Source organism: Podarcis liolepis (assembly GCF_965112155.1).
Source record: "Podarcis liolepis genome assembly, chromosome: 4".
NCBI classification, from domain to species: Eukaryota; Metazoa; Chordata; class Lepidosauria; order Squamata; family Lacertidae; genus Podarcis; species Podarcis liolepis.
Window position 1 is genome coordinate 66,961,672 of NC_139558.1, and position 21,446 is coordinate 66,983,117.

A 21,446-nucleotide genomic window follows, 5' to 3' on the forward strand; every position below is an offset into this window, starting at 1 on the left:
GGAGTCGGTAGACATTCCTGTTTAACAGTATTGGTAGGAGGAAGAACCCCAGGAATTTCCCCTTTATTGGTGTAGTCTTGTTGCTGAGTCACAAGGTGCAGTGGAGTGGAAAGCCAGCCAACCAGAAGAGTCTCTGAGGTGTACTTGCCTGGAGGCAGAGTCAGCACCCTAGGTCCAGTCCTAGGGTTGGGTGAACAGCAATCTACATGGCTAGATGCTCCAGGGGTCAGGTAATCCAATGGGGTCAAGACCAGCAGGAAGCAGCAAGGTCATGCCAGGAACTACAAGCATCGCTACAAGCATCTGGCTGCTGCTGGAAGCTCTGCTTAAGAAGGCTGAAGCCAGCTGGTTCTCATCAGTGCCTCCTACTCTGTATCCTTGAAGGCTGATCAGCTGCAGCTGAACTCACTCTGCCTTGTTCCTCTTCAGGCAAAGCTGACCCCTGGCCCATGACATTTATGAACAACTGGTTTGGTAGTTGTGACTTTTCTGATCAGAGTAAATAAATATCTACTGACACTGATACTCCATAGTTTTTACACATTTCTTCCCAGTTTATATATTAAATGAGGCAAGAAGGCTTCCTAGACTCCTTAATTTGTTGCAAACCAGATGATTCAGTAAAGAGCGCTGGTCAATCATACTCTTGCCATTTCCACAGGCTTGTACTTCCCTGATGAAATTTAATTCAGCCCATTCTTCTATATGGCAAGTGAGAGTTTGATTTAGAAACAATGTTTAGCAGACTAAGTGACCTTTATTCTTGGTGTCAGATTTAGCACCTTTTCATATATATACTCATCAGTGATCTTGCTAAAAATCCTTAATGTAGACAAACAATTTCACTAGAATTAGTATGCGCCATGTAAGATCGATCAAAATGAACTGAAGGGTACATATCTCTCCTAGGTCACAAGTTCAAAATGCTTCTTTCAGCTTCTATGTACATGAATGCGATAGTCTGTGGCAGCCACATTGTTGTTAGCTTGGGCTGAACTGAATGATTATGTAGCCAACTACACTGGTTTAACTTAGCATGATTTGGATTTATTTATTTTTTTACCTTGTTGCAGCTCTGAACATAACTTCAAAGCAGAGATAATGTTTTAAAGTTACTGTTTCTAAAGCACTTGCACTCATCACCTTTCTGTGTGGACAAAACCTCTGAAGCAATTTATTTGTTAAAAGACCAGGCTGTAAGGCAAGCACAAAGAAAAAGATTTTTTACTAACTGATATGGCTTTTTGCAGGGTTATAAAACCAGTCAAATAAAACAGCTTTTTAAAAGTCATATACCTGAACAGAGCAGCTTCTATTCAGTGATACTGTTGTATAAGATGGAATTTCATACAATGGCTACAACCAAATTACAAACAATCTCAGAATATATGCAGTTGATTCAAAAAATACTGGAAAAAATGGCACACATCTTTTATTCCACCTCAGCAACCATAATAGAAATGTAAAGCTACTGATAATATAAATCAGAATGCAAGAACAGCTGTGTTATAGTAGCAAAGAGCTTGCAGTTTAACTGCTCAAGATTAATATATTGGCTGCATTTAAAAGGTGGATAAAGTTTTGAACTCCATTCCTTTCCTTAGGGGCACATCACCACATTCACCTTTGGCATTGGGTCCCCAAACACCAAATAAATCTTAGAAAAAGTTATGTGGGTCGGGTCAATGACCCTTTGAAGAAAAAATGTTCCCCAGCCCTACCATTATCTTCTCTTAATTGATAATGTGAAGCAGCTTGTGTGAGAGACTCCATGGAGGATTGTACCTCTCTTCTGCTGGGTGCAATGGAAGCCTTATTTATTGACAGACCGATGACTGCAAAGCATAACCACCAAATCTCCTCAACAGGCTGCTAACTTCACTCTAGTCTCCCACTCTAGGTTTGCTTTCTATGGGCAGGCCCAAGATGTATGGAGCTACCTCAGGCTGCCAACAGCCATATTTGTCAGGCTTCAGGGAACCTGATCTTCCTCTCCCATGGCAGGCTGCTAACAACAGATAGACAAGAAGCTCTTATCAAGTTTTTTATTCAATATTCACAGAGAGAGGCTTAGAAATGCTGTCTCTCTAAGTAATGGTGTTACTTCGAGTAAGCTCCACCCCCTTCTCTTCTCAATCGTCAACAGCCACAGCCCCCTTATGGAGGCTGCTTAAGGCCATTTGTTCTTAGCTCTCTGCTTTCCTACTTTCACTGCTTGCCGGGTTCTGGGAGAAGGAAGGGTCTGGAGTTCTAGTGATAACGCGTCAGCCGGCTACTCTGGCTCTGCTTCTCCCCTCTCCTCTTATCTCCCAGCTTTGTCCCTCTTCTGTCTCAGAGCTGTGACCTTCTGAAACCCCTGTTGTAAATGTATACTGACTTCCTCTTCTCTGGAAGTTTCAGGAGGAGAGGGGGCAGTCTCCACCATTCCTTCTCAGTCCAGCCCCTGACAATATTCCACCCACTAAGCAGGCAGCTGCACTCTTCACACCCAGTTCCAAGTACAGCAGGTTTGGTGAGTCTGCCAGTGGGTTCCAAGGATGGAGAAAGGGCACCACCCACAGTTCTCTCTCCAGCTTCCTTCCCTTCTACTCCAGCTGCTTTTTAGGAGCTGCTTTAGTAGGAGCAAATGGTAAGAGTTAAGCTGAGAATAATTATAAAGAAATATGGAAATGATAAAAAAGGATGAAATCTAGTATATATTTGGGAAAGTGGTTTGTCCATTTGTTCTCTATAGGTTTGGATGCCTCTTGAGATATCGTGACCAAACTTGGCATGAAGGTTCCCAAGGCGGGAGCAGCAGTTTTCATCTACACTTGGATGCTGGACACCATCAGGGTGGTAGACCAAAACAACTTAACTCTTAACTGTTTGTGTGATGGATAGAGATATGGTAGATTAACACATCCAGGTCCACATAAATGATTGTGGATGTTTTTCTAGAGATGATTGTGTTGATAAGAGGCCTGATGTGAGAAGCTATCTTCAGGAAACTGGTCCAAAGATACAAAAATATTTTCAGTCATCCCTTATGGCATAGTTAAGATATCAGAATGTTCCCAGTGTTAATTCTAAAACATTTGCAGTTGAGAACACATAGCCATACTGAACATCTATGAACCTAGTGCATCGTAGAGCAAAATGAATTAGAAAGAACAGAAGGAGACATGTAATTTACAGTGTTTCTGGGTCTTTAAGGTCACACTCACTTAAAGAGCAATTGTTCATCTTGGCACTTGCTGCTTCAAGAGTAGTTGACAGTAACAATATCTTTGAGTCAGTAATAATGATACAGTTCCTCTCAAGAACCTGCTCGACCTAGATACACTAACTTTAATGCATCTTCCAATTTACTAGTTTTTAGACTGGCAACGGTATTTTTAAAGAAGTATTACTTCTGCAGGAATATTCATAACCATTTACCATCAGCATATGCCTATGTCATCCATTACAATAGTTTTTATTTGTGATTACTCATTTTTCCAACATGATCAGTCTCCTCCAATGATCAGCACAGTATTCATTCCAAAGCTAGCAATTAACATTCTAATTTGTCACACTTAATTTGAAATAGAGCATGCACTGATGGTTAACACCATAGCCGTGGTGTTTGTGTTTGTCCAATGTTGCCAGCAGCAGTCTCAATTTATCAGTTGTCAATTATATTCTCATGCCAATGATTTTAGGTTTTAAAAGCCATGACAGTTCTAGATTTAAGAAAAACCGAAGGGAAAATATACATTAAAAATGCTATTTTATAACTGAATCTATGTTAGTTAATTCACAGTGGCCCTAAATAATGAGTTTAGTGTTCCAAACTCTATTGTGAGCATAGGTAGTGCATTAAAATACATCCTGAATGTATTCTGAAGCAAAGTGCCCAAGGCAGGTTGTGGTTAATCAAGAGAAGCATGGAGAACCTCATTTCTCTTAGGCCATGACTTTTATTTTTATTTCTGTTTTAAAAAATGTATGGAGTGTTAATGAAACAGATCAGTTAAGTAAGAAAGTCATTCCCAGCAGTAGCATAAGACAAATTAGCAAGGAAAGTAATGCCATTTCCCAACATCAACAAAGAGATATGAACATTAATGCATACTTTAGTTCAATTCCGTTTTTATTTAAAACACCCTTCATTTGAATAATATCAGAGTGGTTTTATTAAATAAAACCACCACACGATAAGATAAAATACATACTAAAATGGTGAAATTTCACTGACTTTGCCAGAAATAAAATAAAATAAAAATAATAAAAATAAAAATACCACATGCTCATTGCTATGTACTATATATAGATCACATTTATTTGTTCGAGCTGGTAGGCTGGACGCATGAAGGAGATATTTTAGACTGCAGTCCTAAAAAGACTTACTAGAGTAAGTCTCTCTGAAAACAGTGGGACTTACTATCGAGGAAACATCCACTGGACTTCAGTGTTAGCAGAAAACAAGCAAGACCATTTGTAAGCAGCCTCAACCTGCACCTGAGCAACAAGGGTACTGACTCCAGAATAAAATCAAGAGTGTATCAGGGACAGTTGGGACCAGATTGCCACTCTGTCGCTTGATCTCTGCTGGCTGGAAGCTGCAGTTCTATTCTATGAACATCTGTAATGGTGGTGCTATATTGCCACAGAGATAAAAATCAGATCAGCAGTTAGCACTGCTTGTCAGCTGCCAGGATATTTCTGGGAATAAAGTGCCTGTGTCAGATCAGGCTTTGAGACCCATGCTACTTTATACTTTCTGGATTCATTGGTGCAAGATCCTCAAATGTTTTGTTCCCCAAGTGCTTCCTGTGAGTTTGTACAGTGCGTCCTGTAATGTTCGCACAAGAACGATTTGGCAAGTCACTACCATGTGGGCTGTGATCTGGACTGTGCAAGGATAAATTTTATTTTGACTGCAACCAAGCAGTACTGAATATGCACTTGCACCATCCTCTCTAATTTGTTTATTTTTAAAATTGCATTTTTTCACACCTTAGTTATCAAAAACCTATCCCACCCATACCAAATATTTGCAATCAGCAGTCAAGTCACTATGCAGACAACAAACATTCTAAGTTGCTAATGACGGAATCTTCTCACACAAGGCCTCTACTACTGACTCCCAGAGGTGCACTTTCACTGCAAGACTATATAGATGACTTTGCTGAGTGGTGGGATACTTCAAAGGATTGCTCCCCACTTTCCTAAGATTCTCATTTCTTACAGCAGTGAGGGGTTGTTACAAGAGTGAATCTCTACTGTCTGAGCCAATAAGGCCACAAAGGTGTGTTGCAATGTGGTTTCTTCCACTATGGAATCAAGTAGCTTTCATTTCCATTTCTTTTAATTTGTCTGTTGTCAGGTTTCAGATGAGAACAAGTACTACCATCTGCATTTTCTCCTCCCTCCCACCCATCGTTTTCCTTAACCAGGGGAATGCTCAAGTAGATTTCAAGTGCTTAACTTAGGAGACTGACTCAAACCAAGTTTGAAAGCCCCTCCTGCAAAGACAGATTCATTAAATGTGCATGATGTGTTATACTTTGACAGCCCTCATTACAGTTCATAATGCCAGTTACAAATCACTGAACTGAACCAGGTGCAACAACAAAAAAATTATGAAGCATTTAAAAAAATTCAGTATAAGAGGCACAATTCGGCATAGCACTTTTAAATGGCTTACATCCAAGATCCAGAAGATGTGCTGTAAACATAGCAACATACATGAAAAAGATAAGAACAGGACTTACTCAACAACTACTCAACAACTACAGAGGGAAACAGGAGTACTCAATCATATAATTAAGCCTATTGTTATGATTCATGAATAAAGATGCACATGAGGCAGAATTAAAGTTCTTGTAATAATGCCTAAGTTACTCCAGGGAATGAATTGTTACACAAAATGGCATGCCTCTCTTTTGGATAAACACATTTTGCTTTGCGCTTACTGCAGCATAATACGTCTTACAAGTGTTTGACTTTTAACATTTAACTAAGGCTGAAGTTTTAAGCACTCTTCTTCGGAAATTATTTCTATTGAGCCATTACAAAATCCACACTGTGTGAATTTAACTATATTGACATAAATGTACATCATACCTTTCCCCAGGGGCTCAGGACATGTTGCAAAGGATTGGAAACAATAAAAAAAATAAGACTAATAAGTATAATTTACAATCCCACAGACTCCAACAAGATGAAAAGCACAAGCTAACACATCTTTTACACCCAACTCCAATTCTACCACAATAACAATGGTCCAGTAGATGTCCACCAAAGCTGTGCACTAGGGGAGGGAGACTGCACAATTGTCCATAATCAGTGATGAGTCTGATTGCAAGTGGCAAAGATTATTAAAGCCCTTAACAACACAATGGTCCATTAGGGTGAATGGGGCACTGATCCACAAATGTCAGTCTTCCCTCAGCCAGTCCCACCTGTCTGGTTGGGGAGACCCAGCCGGATGGGTGGGGCATTATTATTATTATTAATCTGCCTTCTTGCTTAGAACCAGTCCAGCAGGAAAATTGGGGGATGGTGGAGGGGACTAGAATTGGCTCTGCCTGTCATTGGCTCTGGCTCCACATACTGTTTACTTCCTGCCTTGTGCCCTACCAGTGCCACCAGCCACCACTGTATAGATACCTTTTATGTACACAAATGGATTGGACAATGGATCAAAATATGCACTGTGTCTGAACAGATACAAGAATCAACCCACTAAAAGCTCTAGAGTAGGGGTGGACAGAGGGTAGATTGAGATCTTGTAGTAGATCTCTTTAGTTATTCAAAGCAGATCATCAAAGGCTCCCAATTGTTTAACAAGGATAACAACAAAAAAGGTTTTCCCTTTTTAAATTAGGCTGCTAACATGAAGGAAGTCTGGATATGTTTGAGAGAAAATCAGGAGTGGATTATTGAGTGGTAGGTCTGTGAGCTCAGTTCTAGTACTGGAAACAAATTCCATGTGCTGAGAGAGACCTTATCTGTATGAATCACATGTCTTAATATGCTATTATTCTGCTGTTTTACTATTTTTATGTTATAGTTTTGTTTTAATTATATTACTTTTTTTGTTGTACACCGCTCAGATATTTTAAAAAACATATTAAGTGGTTTATATATGTTTTAAATAAATAAATAAAATTCCCAGTAAAAAAATAAACAAATGGTGGCTGTTTTTAAGTGTATTTAAAGGCCTTGAACATAAGAAGAGCCTGCTGGATCAGAACAATTGCCCACCTAGTCCAGCACCCTGTTCTTACAATGGATGAACAATTGCCTGTGGGAAATTAGTAGCTTTGGATTTTCAATGAAGGGGAAGGAAATGAAAATATGCTATAATGGCTGGTTATAGAAATTTTTCTGAGATGAGAAGAAGAAGAATGGTTAGTGAAACATTAATCCCAACCTTGGCATTTGACTACCTAGCCACAATGTTATTTCCTGATAACAGAATATATTTTCTAGACAACAACATGAATCTTCTCACTGTGTATACAACTCCTCGGTTACCACTGGATGCTACTATCCTAGGGTAATTATAATTCAGTCTTTCATGTGTATATACATTGGCAAACTACTTGTAATTTTAATTATATTTTCTCATTCTGTAACTGTTAGGTATACATTTTGTTTGTGCTGAAGAGAACAAACAAAACAAGGGGCGCTTGTGCTTGAGGTTCTGCAAAGTATCTTGCACAACATTCAAAATGAATTGTTTACTGTTTATTTCCAAAACGTATTAAAACCTTTTCACAGTAACACTCTCTTTCTGTTACTATTCCCTAAGAGGCAAGCTTGAAAGCATGTAAAAATGCAATCTAAAACCAGAGCTGGAAGACAAGGCTTCTTCATTATAAGTAGGTGAATGTGTTATTTAAAAATACTGTTTTGAAGCTAATTCAGCAGTAGAATGAATAGATTTACAAGGGCTGCAAAAATATGAAAACTTTAAATCGGCTTTCAAAACTATCTCACCATGCACAACTTAATGCCATCAGAATATAGAAATGAAATCATTCACTGGGTCAAGGCCTTTGGCAAATCCATATGGAAGAGACTCAAACTCATAGAAGGAGAAGGGGTTATGGAGCATAATGAAGAAACTACATTTTAAGAAGCAAATGAATTGAAACAACCTGTTATGAACATACTGGTAATTGCTTTAAAGACCCCACAGCAAACATCAGCAGAATTGGTTTGTAATTTACCACGTCCTTCACTTTGAACATGCTCCCTAAAGGTTTGTGTGAAAGTCATGACACCTACAAGAACAATTTTTTTCCAGACTGACTAGCCATGATTAATGTCTCCCTTTACTGCTTTTGACCAAACTAATTCCTTTTGCTAGGAAAGGAAAGAAGCCTTCAGTTTGCTTGTCATGAAGTCAGAGCACCAGAGATCGTGTTTTAATTTAAATCCCTCTCAGAAATGTTTGGGTAAACTCTGAAAAAAGAATACTGCTAATGTGACTGAAGAATTTCAGCAGTCAGTCAATTAAGTATTGTGGCAAAGGTTTCTAATTACACTACTGAAGTCACAATCTTATCTTGGGAATATCTTGTACTGAACTGAGGCTATATCAGTCAGTAATGACTCTTCTAACTGTATCAGTCAGTGATAAAGATTCCAACTAAATGAAGCGAGCCTGATTACTTTAATTTGGTTCTTTGCAGTGGCAGGAATATATATAGCACAAGGTGGCTTATTCTTGAGAGGAAAAAACACTCAAGTTGTAGAACAGTTTCAAGAGCTTCTTAAGGTTCATTGTATCAACTCTGCAGAGATTTCTGTACACTGCTAGATCAAATTGCTAAAACTTGAAAACCAAACCTATGTTTTCATTTCTTTAGCTATATGCTTTGATAAATACATTAGCTGCACACACACATGTACACACATACGAATGCTTTTTTCTAAAAAAAAATTTAGGGGTACTCTCACTTTCCTACTCATATTGAAATACTGCCTCTCAATGAGGCCAAACTTAGATTCATAAAATGTTTAGGGGTACCCCTGCGTACCCCCAGAAAAAAGCACTAAATATAGTATAAATACATGGCTCACTTTGTCTTTCACGAGGTAAACACAAATGTGATATTGTATACAATGAAAAATGATGGCAGTTAGTTTGTTCACAGAGAGTATCATAATGATGTCATATCATAGAACTGGAGAATTGGAAGGGACTCCGAGGGTCATATAGTCCAACCCCCTACAATGCCGGAATCTCGACTAAAACATCTATGGCAGATGGCTATCCAAGCTCTGCTTTAAAACTTCCAAGGAAAGAGGTTATGCTGCAGAGCAGGAAGAAAAATTTGAGGGAAGGGAACATGACACTTTTTTCTTTCTCACCCTCCTGAAGCCTCTTCTTACTCTTCTATCATGATAAAAGTGCTCAGATTCAGGTCTGCAATAGATGTTTCATCTCTGACTCAGATATTAGTAAAAGCCAATCATATTTAATTATGACATAGTCCCTCATCACCTTTGTTTCTAAACTGCCTGTCAGGTAAAAATTGTTCTGTTCATCAGTTGGAGAAGCAAGATAAATTGAAGGAAGAGTCACGCTTCCCTCAGGCGTACTCAAGAGTAACATCCTGGATTCTGTTTTGATATTTGATGCCCTCCAGATGGTTTGGGCTATAACTGCGCTGGCTAGAGCTGATGGGAATTCCTTTTGGAAATTTACCTTACACACTGGGCCCAGCAGGATAATGTTAACTGGACATGAAAATTATGGTAAGTTGACAGGAACACACCAGCAACAGAATCATGTGATCTAAATTTGACCAATTGCACTTACATATGGGAATATGAAGGGATTTCATTACCACTGGTGTGAGAGACTGTGGCCACATTCACATCATATGGTACCCACTTTAAACAATTATGGTTTCCTCTAGAGAATTATGGGAGCTATTGTTTGTTAAGGGGGCTGAGAGTTGTTAGGAGGCCCTATTCCCCTCCCAGAGCAATAATTTTCAGAGTGGTTTACCAGGCAATCACTCTTCACTAGGAACTCTAGGAAAGTGCAACTCCATCCATGGTAGGCAACTGACCAATTTCTCAGACGTGGGGACCACTCACCCACAATGCTCCTGTCTTGTTAGGATCCAAGCTTAGCTTGTTTTTCCTCATTGAGCTCACAACTGTGCCCAGGCACCAGTCCAGGGACTGCACAGCCTCTCTCAGTTCAGATGTTACGGAGAAACAGAGCATACTGATGGCATCTTATTCCCAAACTCCTAATTACCACTTCCAGAAGCTTTATATAGATATTAAAAAGCATTGGCATTATCCTCTGCAGCAGCCCATAACACAACCCCCAGGGAGCTGAAAAGCACTATCCCAATACTACTGTTTGCCTTTGGTCCTGGACATAGGAACCACTGTAACACAATGTTCCCATTCCCCACTCTGTTATGACACAGCCCTACATAGTGTCCTAGACTGACCATCTAGCAGTCAGAGCACCTATCCCTGGTCATTTATTTATCTTACCGCATTTCTCACAGAGTGTTTCATTGAAACTAATTAATATATAGATTTATCTCGCAGTCTATATCTGTGTTGGACTTGAAATTGTTTCATCTGTTTTTGTTTGTTGATGTTTTTATTATTGCTAGCTTCAAAATGTTTCATGGGAAGTAATACCTTAATGGAACAAATGATAAATAAATTAAGAGAGCTTTGATTTTCTGACCTTTATTCAACAAATGTGGTGGTCTTAAACATATTGTACAACTTTTTACTACCCCAAACCACAATGCATGTCTTCTGAGACAGGCTCCCGGGCAAGTCACATGACCCATGCCTCATTCCCCCCCCCCCGGTATTCGTTTCAGGGCAAGAGCACAGCGCAAGAAAGGATGAGATTGAGGCACCAAATATGGCTGCTGAGAACTTGCATGAAAAAAATGGGATAACCCGTTTCCCCCCAGGGCACTTAGAAGGTATGCTTATATTCCCTCCCCTCGTATAAGAATCTCATTAATCTTTTTGAGGTTGGACTTTATGCACAATACTCTACAACAAATTCCAAGGAGCTCTAATATTTACATTCCTTTACCACAGTTGTTAGGCCAGCAATGGAAAGAAAGCTATGCTGGTTCATATCCTTGGGACTCTTGTGTAAATGTGCATGGCCAGAGAGATGGCATAAGATTTATCTTTAAAGACAGCAGATATGTATCTTCTACCACTGTCTGCTTTTCATATAACTGTGTTGGTTTCCACTGTAGTTTATCCAAGCAAGGAAAGGCCTCTGCCTTTGTAATCTATGATAGCCCGACAGTAAAACCCAAGTGTGTACGCTGCTTGCATTCCCCACAATAATTCTTCCATTATTAACAGTGCTACTGGTAAAGCTTCAAAGAATTTAAGGATCACTTTTCAGAGTCTCAGTCAGTTTATTTGGACATAAAAGAAGAGTTTTGCAGAAAAAGACATGGTGATAAATGAAATGGCAAGCCTTCATAAAGCATGTTTATGAAGGTAGCACCAGTTCTGCTGCCTAGAAATGGATGTACAAAAGAGGGATGGTTGAAAACTATATATTTTAAAGAGCAAAGGTAAATTATGTCAGTATCTTTGCAAAGAAAATTAATGACTTTGGGGGCATTGATGCAAATTATATAGCAAGTGCAATAGCCATTTGAAAACTGCACACTAGTAAGTAAAGGGCTGCACACATATCTTAACAATGGTAGTGAACAGGTATTCTTCTCCTCCCTAGAAACTGAGGAAATGTAAAGTAGAGAATAAGCTGTTAAGTAAATTTAAATGTAGTTGAAATAGGCCATTAGAGTGTTTTCAAAAATACATGTTAGTAGAACAATTAAAAAGCTGTGCAGCAGGGCAAGCCTTATAGACAAAAATATATAAATATGGAAGGAAGCTCATGTGAACGCTGTGTAATTATTGCTGTTTATTTCACTTATCAATATGATTTCTCTCCCTTTTATAGAAGTGCTATTAGAACAGTGATTACTACCCACAGGGCTGGTAATTTGAGCTATACAGTGAAAAGTTGGTTGCTCACAAGGAGTCATGGGGAGATGAGATATAAATGGTTTGGAAATACCCTTTTGATGATACTGTTAGGTTCTGACTGCTGAGGTTTGAGGCAAGGTGATCACAAAGCTGCTCATTCATTCCCAAACTTCTTGGTGTGTGTGTGGGGGGTATTTTTTCATTTTTTCTGTCCAATAGTGTTGGGGGGAGGGGAGGGTGGGGGTGAAGAGGAAATTGGGATGAAGGGACTCACAACCCAGGATACTTTAAGCCAGAGGTGAGGAACCTGTGCTTTCCATCTGTTGCTGAATTATAGCCGTCATCATCCCTGACCACTGACAATGCTGGTAGAGGCTGATGGGAATCCAATAGCAACCAGAGGCTCATAGATTTTGCACCTCTGCAAAAAGGGTTTTGCATCTGATAGAATCCTTGTAAATTAGGATTGGCAGAAGTGCTTTCCCACTGATCCTAATTAATTTGAAGCCCTTTTGATAATTTGGGCAGGATTCACTAAACCAGTCCTGTAAGTGGAAGTCCTGCACAGGGACATTTGCTTCTGCAAGGAGCTTTCCTCCTTCTCTTCCCCCTATGCCAGCTGAAATTGGTTTGGCAGAGGGTTGGGAGAACTTCCAGAACAATGCGCAGGGGGAAGAGGCATGGTTCCATTTGGCAAGCTGGAACACTTCCACAGACAGAACAAGTAGAAGATGCCAAATCCCACCCTTTTAGCCAGTGTGTCTCCTGGCCAGCAGTGAGCATGCTCAAACCTTGCCATGCCTATTATTATTATTATTATTATTATTATTATTATTATTATTATTATTATTATTAAAATGTGAACGTCCCCCGCAAGCATCTAGGGTTCTCCTTGGCATGCAGATACACCAGGTCATCATGCAGCCACAACGCTGATTAAATACCTACATAAGGCTTTAAATTTCTGGTAAGCGTAAATTTGATTTTAAGTTCTGAAGGTTTGGTTTTCTATTGGACATACATATTGATCATTGTAGATGTCAACTTAATAAAACCAAAATGAAGTCATACTTGCCAGTCTGTATGCAACTGTTTTCCTATGCAACTGGTACAAAAACAATAGGGAGGCCTGGGGACAAGAACTGAATATTCTCCCTTTAGTAATTCCAATACCAATTCTATACGGACCAAATTCTATATGGTCATTCATATAAGAATGTCATAATATTTAAATACCTTACATTGGTACCTATCAAACTAGCTGGAGAGATACATTTTGTGAAATTGAATTCATGAGACATGTATCAATATGTATATATTGATATTTTAAATATCTGAAGTACATTTTTTTACACAGGTAAACACGGAGATGCTGGGTGCAACCAAATGACTGAAGTCAATGGAAATGTTACCATTGACTTCAATGGGATGACAGCTGCAATTACAGTCATATCCACTGGGTACTCCTCTGTGTACTATTGAAATGAATGGAGTTTACAGAGTTTACACATCAGCAAGCCTCGACTTTCCCACCAGTAATTCCACATTGTAAAACAGAGAAAAAACACAGAATTTCAGGCATGCCTTTAAAAAATTAAGTATATGTCCCAGCATTGTATTAATTTCAGTTAATGCAACACCTTTTCATCTGGATAGCCCCATTCATTTTAACAAAACACCTCCTATTTCATCCTAAAACCATTTCCTCTCCACCGCACAAAATAGTAACATGGAAGAATAAATGATCTGAGTAGCTTTAAGTGTTTCTATTGACTCCGGGGGCGGGGGGGGGGGGAATCACAAAATGTACTATTAACTGACATAAGCTCTAAGTATATCTTATATACAAATAGCACAAACTTACCATCTTGATCTGTAGTGATTGTGATAGCTGTGAACTGCTTGGGTGAAAAACTTAATTCAGAGACTCCATTCATGGCTTCTATTTCAAAAGTGTAGTTCACATGAGACACAAAATCAAGCACAGTTACTGAGGAATTGATTAGTCCAGTATGTCTTGGAATGAATCGGATACCTCCTCCACATATCTCACACTGGCTGGCATCAGATCCACATTTCTTGCAAATGACACTATATGTGAGGTCTTTTCTTCCTCCTGTGTCACTTGGTGGGCTCCATTCCAACATGAGAGCTGTTTCATTTATGTTAAAAATTACGTTCCTTGGAGCAGAAGGAGGCCCTAAGGAAAAGCGGAAATAGTTTGTCATTAGAACTAGTATATATATGTGTGTGTGTTTTAGCCCCCAAAGCCCTCTTTCGTCATTTAAAGAAACAAATTAAATGTGGCAAACATGGTACATTCTTACAAACTTAAAAACAAAACAAAAGCCAGCTACCCTCATATTGTTCTTAAGGAACATGTAAACTGTCCTACAGGAACTCATGTCAAGATCACAAAAGAACATGCTAGAAACAAAGTCAGGAAACAAAGTCAGATAAAATACTAGGAACAGAACTCAAGACAGATTCAGGATGGGGCTTGTATTGTTAGGATGACAAAATATGCCCGCACCATAGAATCTGGTATCTGGATTTTAAATTCTCTGGGTGTTATGTACTGAGTTGAATAGGATCCAAACTGCAGCAGTCTGATTGGTCCTAGAACAATAGGATCCAAAAGGCAGCAGTCTGATTGGTCCTAGAACAATAGGATTCAGAATGCAGCACTATGATTGGTTGGCAGGAACCACCCAATCATGCTCCAGATAGAAGTGAATCCACAACCTGATTGGCTTACAGTAGAATTCCGGAATTAGCCAATCATGTGCAGCCCAGTGTGTAAACAATGTATATAAAGCAGATACTTTGAGGGGACATCCATTCATTCCTCCTCACCACTATGAGCTGAATAAAGAGCATGAAATCACTTTGCAACTCTGAGTATATTTCACTGGGCCACAACTATTCTCACCCAATGACTTTTATCTACGAATGCCAACAGGAATAGAAATATAGAGAATTCTACCAATCAGATGTTTGTAGGGGAAACAGAATCAGGGAGTTGAAACCTCCTCCCATTTCTGCTCTTGAAGAATCAGTCTTAAGAATTTTAGCCATTTCTTTAAAAAAAGGCTTTTGTATCAGAGAGGGAGACCATGTGCAGCATCACATCCAGTTATTGACAAAACACCTTCATGCTATCTTGATTTATTTTAGTTTGTGTATGTTATGTATAATTATATTCAGTGTGCACCAGAAAAATATATATGCCTGTTAGTTTCTTTCTTTTTCAATTTCCCAATGATTGCTAATAGTTCTGTTTGGTAAAGCAATGTACAGAGAAACTTGGTCTTATTTTAGGATAAAAATATGATTTATTATGCATTCATATTGCTCTGAACAGGAAAATTGTTATCAATTGTAGTAGGAGTGTTTCAAAGTTTATAACTGTCCGCCTGCAGATACTGAAGATATAGACACCCTTCATACTCAAGGGCCCTCGTGCCAATTTGCATGACGATTAAATAGGTTTTTAATTGCCATTAAATTATGCCATCTAAACTGTGATTTCATGCAAATATTAAGCTGTAATGACATGCAGTGAATCATTTACTAAGATTTAGAACTTGGAACAAAGAGAGACAATTAATTCTAATCCTCAGATTCTGCTAAATTATGTGTCATTGGGATTTTTATGAATGTGGCCTGATTGCTTTGTTATCACTTATAAATTATGCATAGATTATATGTCACATTGGAAAAAAAAAACTGGCAGCCATAACCTTTTTGCAGGCATCTGTGAGCAATACGCTCAGGAATTTCTTCATGCTATATATTTTGTTTAGGCAAGCAAGTATGCTGACAGTTTTAAAAGATTAATGTTTTTCACCAACATGCATCAGACATTGTGACTATTCCAGTTTTGCGCATAATAATTATACTAATGCCTGTATAATTTATTTTATAGAAAAGAATAAAATGCTGCCTGGGATCCAGAAAGGTATGTTGAATATACAAAGGGATCTTGGTGTACATTCAAAAATTATTTTGACACTACTTTGTGCTTCAGAAATGGCTTACTGTCTGTAGCTGCTGTTGTAGAAACATGCCAAAGTCGTAGTAAGGATGGAGGATTTGTTATGTCATTCTCTAGTCCTTGATCAGTATATCTTTAATATATGCTTTTCTTACTGAATTGCAATCCAGCTTCAACGTCCCATTAACCTATCCCATCTTATAAGTAGAATAAAGTGTTGCACCATTCAGGAACAAGATAGATTGAAATTGTACTGGTGTGCACATGGTAAAATCATAAATTAGAAAGAAGCCAACTGTGGTTTATTCTCTTTTAGAACCTGTCAGGGAACTGCCATCAGTGCTGGAGGGAGAGAGCAAAATCCAGAGGGATTCCAGAGAGCGTCCCGGGAGTGGGAGAGGCAGCCCATCTTCTGGGGAAGAGAATCAGCGTAGCACCAGTGGAGAAGGGGGGCAGATGGGGGAAGCGGCGAGGCGGTCCCATGACTCCTTGCCGGGGACTAGCAGGGAGAGTAGAGGTCCTCCGCTGCCTGCGCCCTCCTTGCGCAGAAGGCTTTCGTGCAGAGAGAGTAGGAGGAGACTAGGCGTCAAAGAGCTTCTTTGCTGGAAGAAGTTTAAGAAACGCCCACTGACGGATTCTGCCAGCGATTGAGACAGCCACGAGAGAGTGGCTGTCCGGACAGAAAAGGTTCACTCAGGCAACCCAGCCAGGTGTTTGCACCGGCTTACGCACGAGCAACCCCTAGAACCATTACAGAACCATTAATATGTCTTGATTATAAACAAAATATTAAGCACTGATGACTATTAAGAATCAGAAAGTGATTGAGGGAGGCAAGAGGTATCAGACAATTTTGCAAATGTCTCTTTTCCACCCTAATGACCCTTTGCCTCTACAATCATCCTTCTGGAGGTTTAACAGTCCCAAAGGCAGTTAGAACACAGTTCTCATAGTATTTAATTAGAGTATGTGCAACCTAGATTTAAGTGTTCAACAAATTCAGGGTAATAGTAGAACTTGTTGTTGTTGATCCATCCTCTCCAGATTCCTAGCACTATGGGTTCGGTCGGTTGTCATGGTGCTGAGCAGGATTTTTATTTTTTAAATACCATATCTAAACTGGACGTTGCTAAGGCGTTAGTTTTAGTCCACTTATTCTGTACTGTCAGGATACGATGGCACATGTGTTTACTTGGGTGTTGTGATGTAATGTAATCTCGGAGTGGAGTTGAGAAAGTGCGAGAACATGATAAATATCCTGAAGCAGTTGTAAGGAAGCTTCCTAAGCTATCTTCCATAACTCATAAATCAAGCTCCTCAGAGCCTGCCAGATTCACCATCCTAAGGCTTATTGGCATGTGGGAAGGGGCTGGTAATGTGGGTTGGCTTTCCTCAGCAATTCATTTGAATGAGCGGGTTGTGACAGCCATGGCAATATGTATAACTGTTTGAGACTCTTCGCCAGAGTGCTGTAATGGAAGTTCAGTATGACTTTTTACACAGACTATGTTACTTGCCAGCCAGGACTGCCTTTGGGAGTGGCTGATGGGAATTGGAATAGCTTTATTTTGTTTTAATTGGTCATTTGATCCTGAGCCATAATGTTATAGTCCCATTTTAAACTCTAAGCACTGCAACTATATCTGAGTCTGTAAAAGGGGTCTGGTATTTATTTTTCCAAGGGCATTTTCAGGATATATACTTTACAGATATGTTGCAGTACATGGAGTGTTTTCATCCATGTACTGCATGGATGAAATGCCCATTTTGTACAAGGGTGTTTCCCCCCCTTATACACATTATATATTATGTATACCAGTAACCAGATTTGAAACGTGTGGTCACTCTGTTAATAACACAGTTTTGGTAACATTCTATCTATTATTGTGGTGGTGTTTTTAAAAGGCACTTTAGATTGAAGAGCATTTTTTTGCTTATTTAAAGGAGCACTGGGAATAAATGAAAACCTGATTTGCATTCTTGATTAACGAAAACATGCTCTCATACTTTTAGCTTTTGTGAGAGGAATATAAAATAAGTGCTATTTTTGTCTTCTGAGATAATGAGAGAGACAAGGAAAGAATTTCAAATACCAGTATGATTCACACTTACGGGTACATGCCATAGTTGCCGGATCCTTCTCAGCTCGAAAGTAACCCTTTTCACACTGACACACAGATGTTGCTTCCACAAAGGTTTGACTGTGTGGAGGGCATTTTGAACACTTTATATTTCCAGCAAATGCTTTGTAGAATCCTGACCTACAAGCTGTAAAAACAGAAGAACAGTTGATTTGATTAAGTATACCTCTTTTTCTAAATGTAAAATTCAGATCCATCATTCAGCCTGACTCTCCCAGTGTGACCTAGAAACAGAACCTAGCTTGAGTTTATACAGACAGCAGCAAGTTGATTCTCAATGTTTGAGGTCAATAAAGGAAGAAAGCATGTTCCCTTCAGATAATGAATGTTTATATTTCTCCTTGCTTTCCCCCATATGAATGAATGCCCTATATATGAGCGAGAGAAGTAGGGGCACTATTGTATTGTTTTATTCATTATAATTTAGTTTATAGCCCTATTAAAATGCAAAATACAATCCATTGTTTAGACAATAAAACCTATAATAATAAAAAACAGCAGAAACAACAACTACTACTACCACCACCACCTAGCTTTGTATCTATGCCAATATAAAACCAGCAAATTAAATGAACTTGATGCAGGAATCTGAAAGCACCAAAAAATAATAATATACCCATTAAAATTAAAGGCTTCGGAGGAAAGAAAAAGATTTTCACTCAGTGCCTAAAAGACCATCACATGGACTAGAGGTAAAGAAGACCATGTTTCTGTACCATTGGGTGGGGATCATTTCCTACATGTGAAATTCAGATATACAAAGCTCTCTTCCCCCAGTGAATTATGAACTTTTGCTTTCATGATGTGTTTTGCTGCTTTTATTTTTCTATATTATCTGCTCTCTATTTAATTGGAAATGTCAACCACTATACTGTAGTTTGATTATGTTTTCTTTTTTCTTTGTACTTTTGATTTTTGCATTAATGAAAACTTTGATCCTGCAGAATATATATGCAGTATGCATTTGTGTGCCACACACACTGAAATGCACTGAAATCCCTATGGGATGAGTATTTACTCATACATCATACACATAATCAACGCAGGAATTTGGTAGATCCCATATATGCCACATGGTCACTGCACATCAGAACGAATCTAAAGTATTGATCTTTTGAGTTATCTAGGTACATTAAAATGATGTGGTTCCTGTATGTATACTCACATATGTATTTAAGTAGACTACTATCAGCCATTATCTATGTAACTAGATAAGGAATTGCAAACCAATATATATGTGATTTGTCTTCTTAGCTCAACAGCAGAGTTGTGTGCATACAGACCTTTAAGTACAAATAAAATTTCACCAGTCAGAAGTTCAAGAGGAGGAAGAGGAGCTCAATTCAGCCTCCCTTGCTTCCTCTTCCATGTCATACAGTTGGTTGATCAATGCAGTGGTGGATCTGGGGCTCTCAAATTTCAGTGGCACCCTGCGCAGCGCTAAAATTTGGCACCCCTTGCCTCTCTCACTCCATTCTACAGCATTCATACCACCCTAAAACTGCCTCTGATCAATGTTCAGCTTTTTAAAAAAGGACTACGCGCTCACAACCCTAGCAGCTCTACCTGTGTTCTTTTGGAACAGACGCCACAAGTCTCTTCTCCAAATAATTCTGATATTAGGGAAGGTGAACAGGTGCGGAAGTGGAACAATGTGATTATGTGACATAATTTCCTATCGGGGAACTTCATTTCCACTGTGTATACCTCTTAACTTCAGCATATACAGTATTCTTTCTTTCTTTAGTGAATTTTAAAGCCACCCATTAGTTAACAGCAGTTTCATACCCTTAAAAACAGGTACAACCAAATCACTTCTGCCAGAGGGGGAATCATTTTAAAGATTGCAACAGAATCACAGAAGATTACATCAAAATCACTAAAAATCCCAGCAAAGCTATAAAATGGCAATAAAACCAGTTATAACAAGCCTGAGCAAACAAAAAGTCCTCCACAGTATTGAAAGTACTTTAGAATTTTGACCAGGCATTCCTTCCTAGGGAAAGTGTTGGATATTCAAAGGGCCACAATGGCCAAGACTCTCTCTCCAGTCACCATCCACCAAACTTAAGATAGCAGGGTAACCTGGAAGAGGTCCTCAGATGGTACCAGAAGCAGGCCTTCAGATGGCAGACAAGGGGGTTTATGCAGAGTGTGAGAAATGACAGGCTTTAATTAGGCAGACTCAAGAACAGAATATAGACTGGCAGGACCCCCTACGAGTAGTAGCTTTACAGTGTCACCCTATGGAAGCAGCCCCCAAGTAGGAATAGATCCACTGATGTATAGTCTGCCAATCTCTAATCCAGATGGTTTATCCAGGAGCATGTTGCAATCAAGGTATCAAAAGTCACAAAGCAGAATTCTCCAGGTACATTTTTGAGGTGAAAACTGGTCTGAAAGCAGGTTGAAATGGATGCAGATAGTCAGAATCATCTAAGAGTGACTGAGCTGTACAAACAGCAGCCACTTGAACAAATTGCCCAGGAAGAATATAGTTGTGACCAAGCAATAGTTGTTACAATTCAAATGTTACAAATATATATAAATATATTTTTCCAAGTGTTTAGCCTACAGGGAATCATGTGTGGAATTGCTAACCTGATGAGAAGTCGATATAACACAAATAATACATTTGGAAGACTAAGATCATTCACAACAAGGTCAGTCCAAGTAAATTTAACTAATAATCCAATTATGCCATCATGCAAGGCAGATAGCGCAGAAGCTTTACGGTTAGTTTTACAAAACTACTGGAAAACCCCAAGGCCATGCACAAAATGACACCATCATGGATACTAGATACATTAAAATAAAAGTCAGGGCTTTATAGATATTATATGCTAACATGCTGAGAAAGTCCAAACAATCACAGGCTTGGAATAATTGAACGGTGCAGAATGTTGATTGCCAGATTCAAGATGAAAAAAAATAAGCAAGTTCTTTTTTACAGGCCAATGCATATGCAATCAGAATCTGAAATAAGCATCCCATATGCAGTGGCAGTGTATAGCTGATTATCAGAAGTAATAGTTCACCTTCAAATGAAATGTCTGCACAAAACAAAATTTTCCATTAAGATTTTACCAGGACCATAAGTGCTACTAATGCTTTTAAAAAACTTGTTTACAAAGTTTTTTCAGTAAGAAGAACAAAAGAAAGATAATTTGAATTTCCAAGAGAGTATATGTAAATTCATACCTGAAAACAACTTACAGCTAAGGTAATACTTATATGTCTTTTAAGTCTTCTTCTTTATGTTTAAAATTAATGTTATGTGAAAGATGATTTTGTTGTAAGAGAATCAATTTCAGTCT

General features: G+C 38.8%; 1 protein-coding gene across 4 annotated transcripts in view; it reads right to left on the minus strand.

Moving 5' to 3' along the window:
• The window catches only part of EPHA6 (EPH receptor A6), a 343,972-nt gene that overhangs the window by 156,124 nt on the left and 166,402 nt on the right, over positions 1-21,446 (minus strand). For all 4 annotated transcript variants that reach the window (XM_083498568.1, XM_083498569.1, XM_083498570.1 and 1 more), the window contains exons 4-5: positions 18,101-18,256; positions 13,856-14,191 (exon numbers count right to left, since the gene is read on the minus strand). In XM_083498568.1, coding sequence (XP_083354694.1) covers positions 13,856-14,191; positions 18,101-18,256 — 492 coding nt within the window. The remainder of the gene's footprint in view (positions 1-13,855; positions 14,192-18,100; positions 18,257-21,446) is intronic.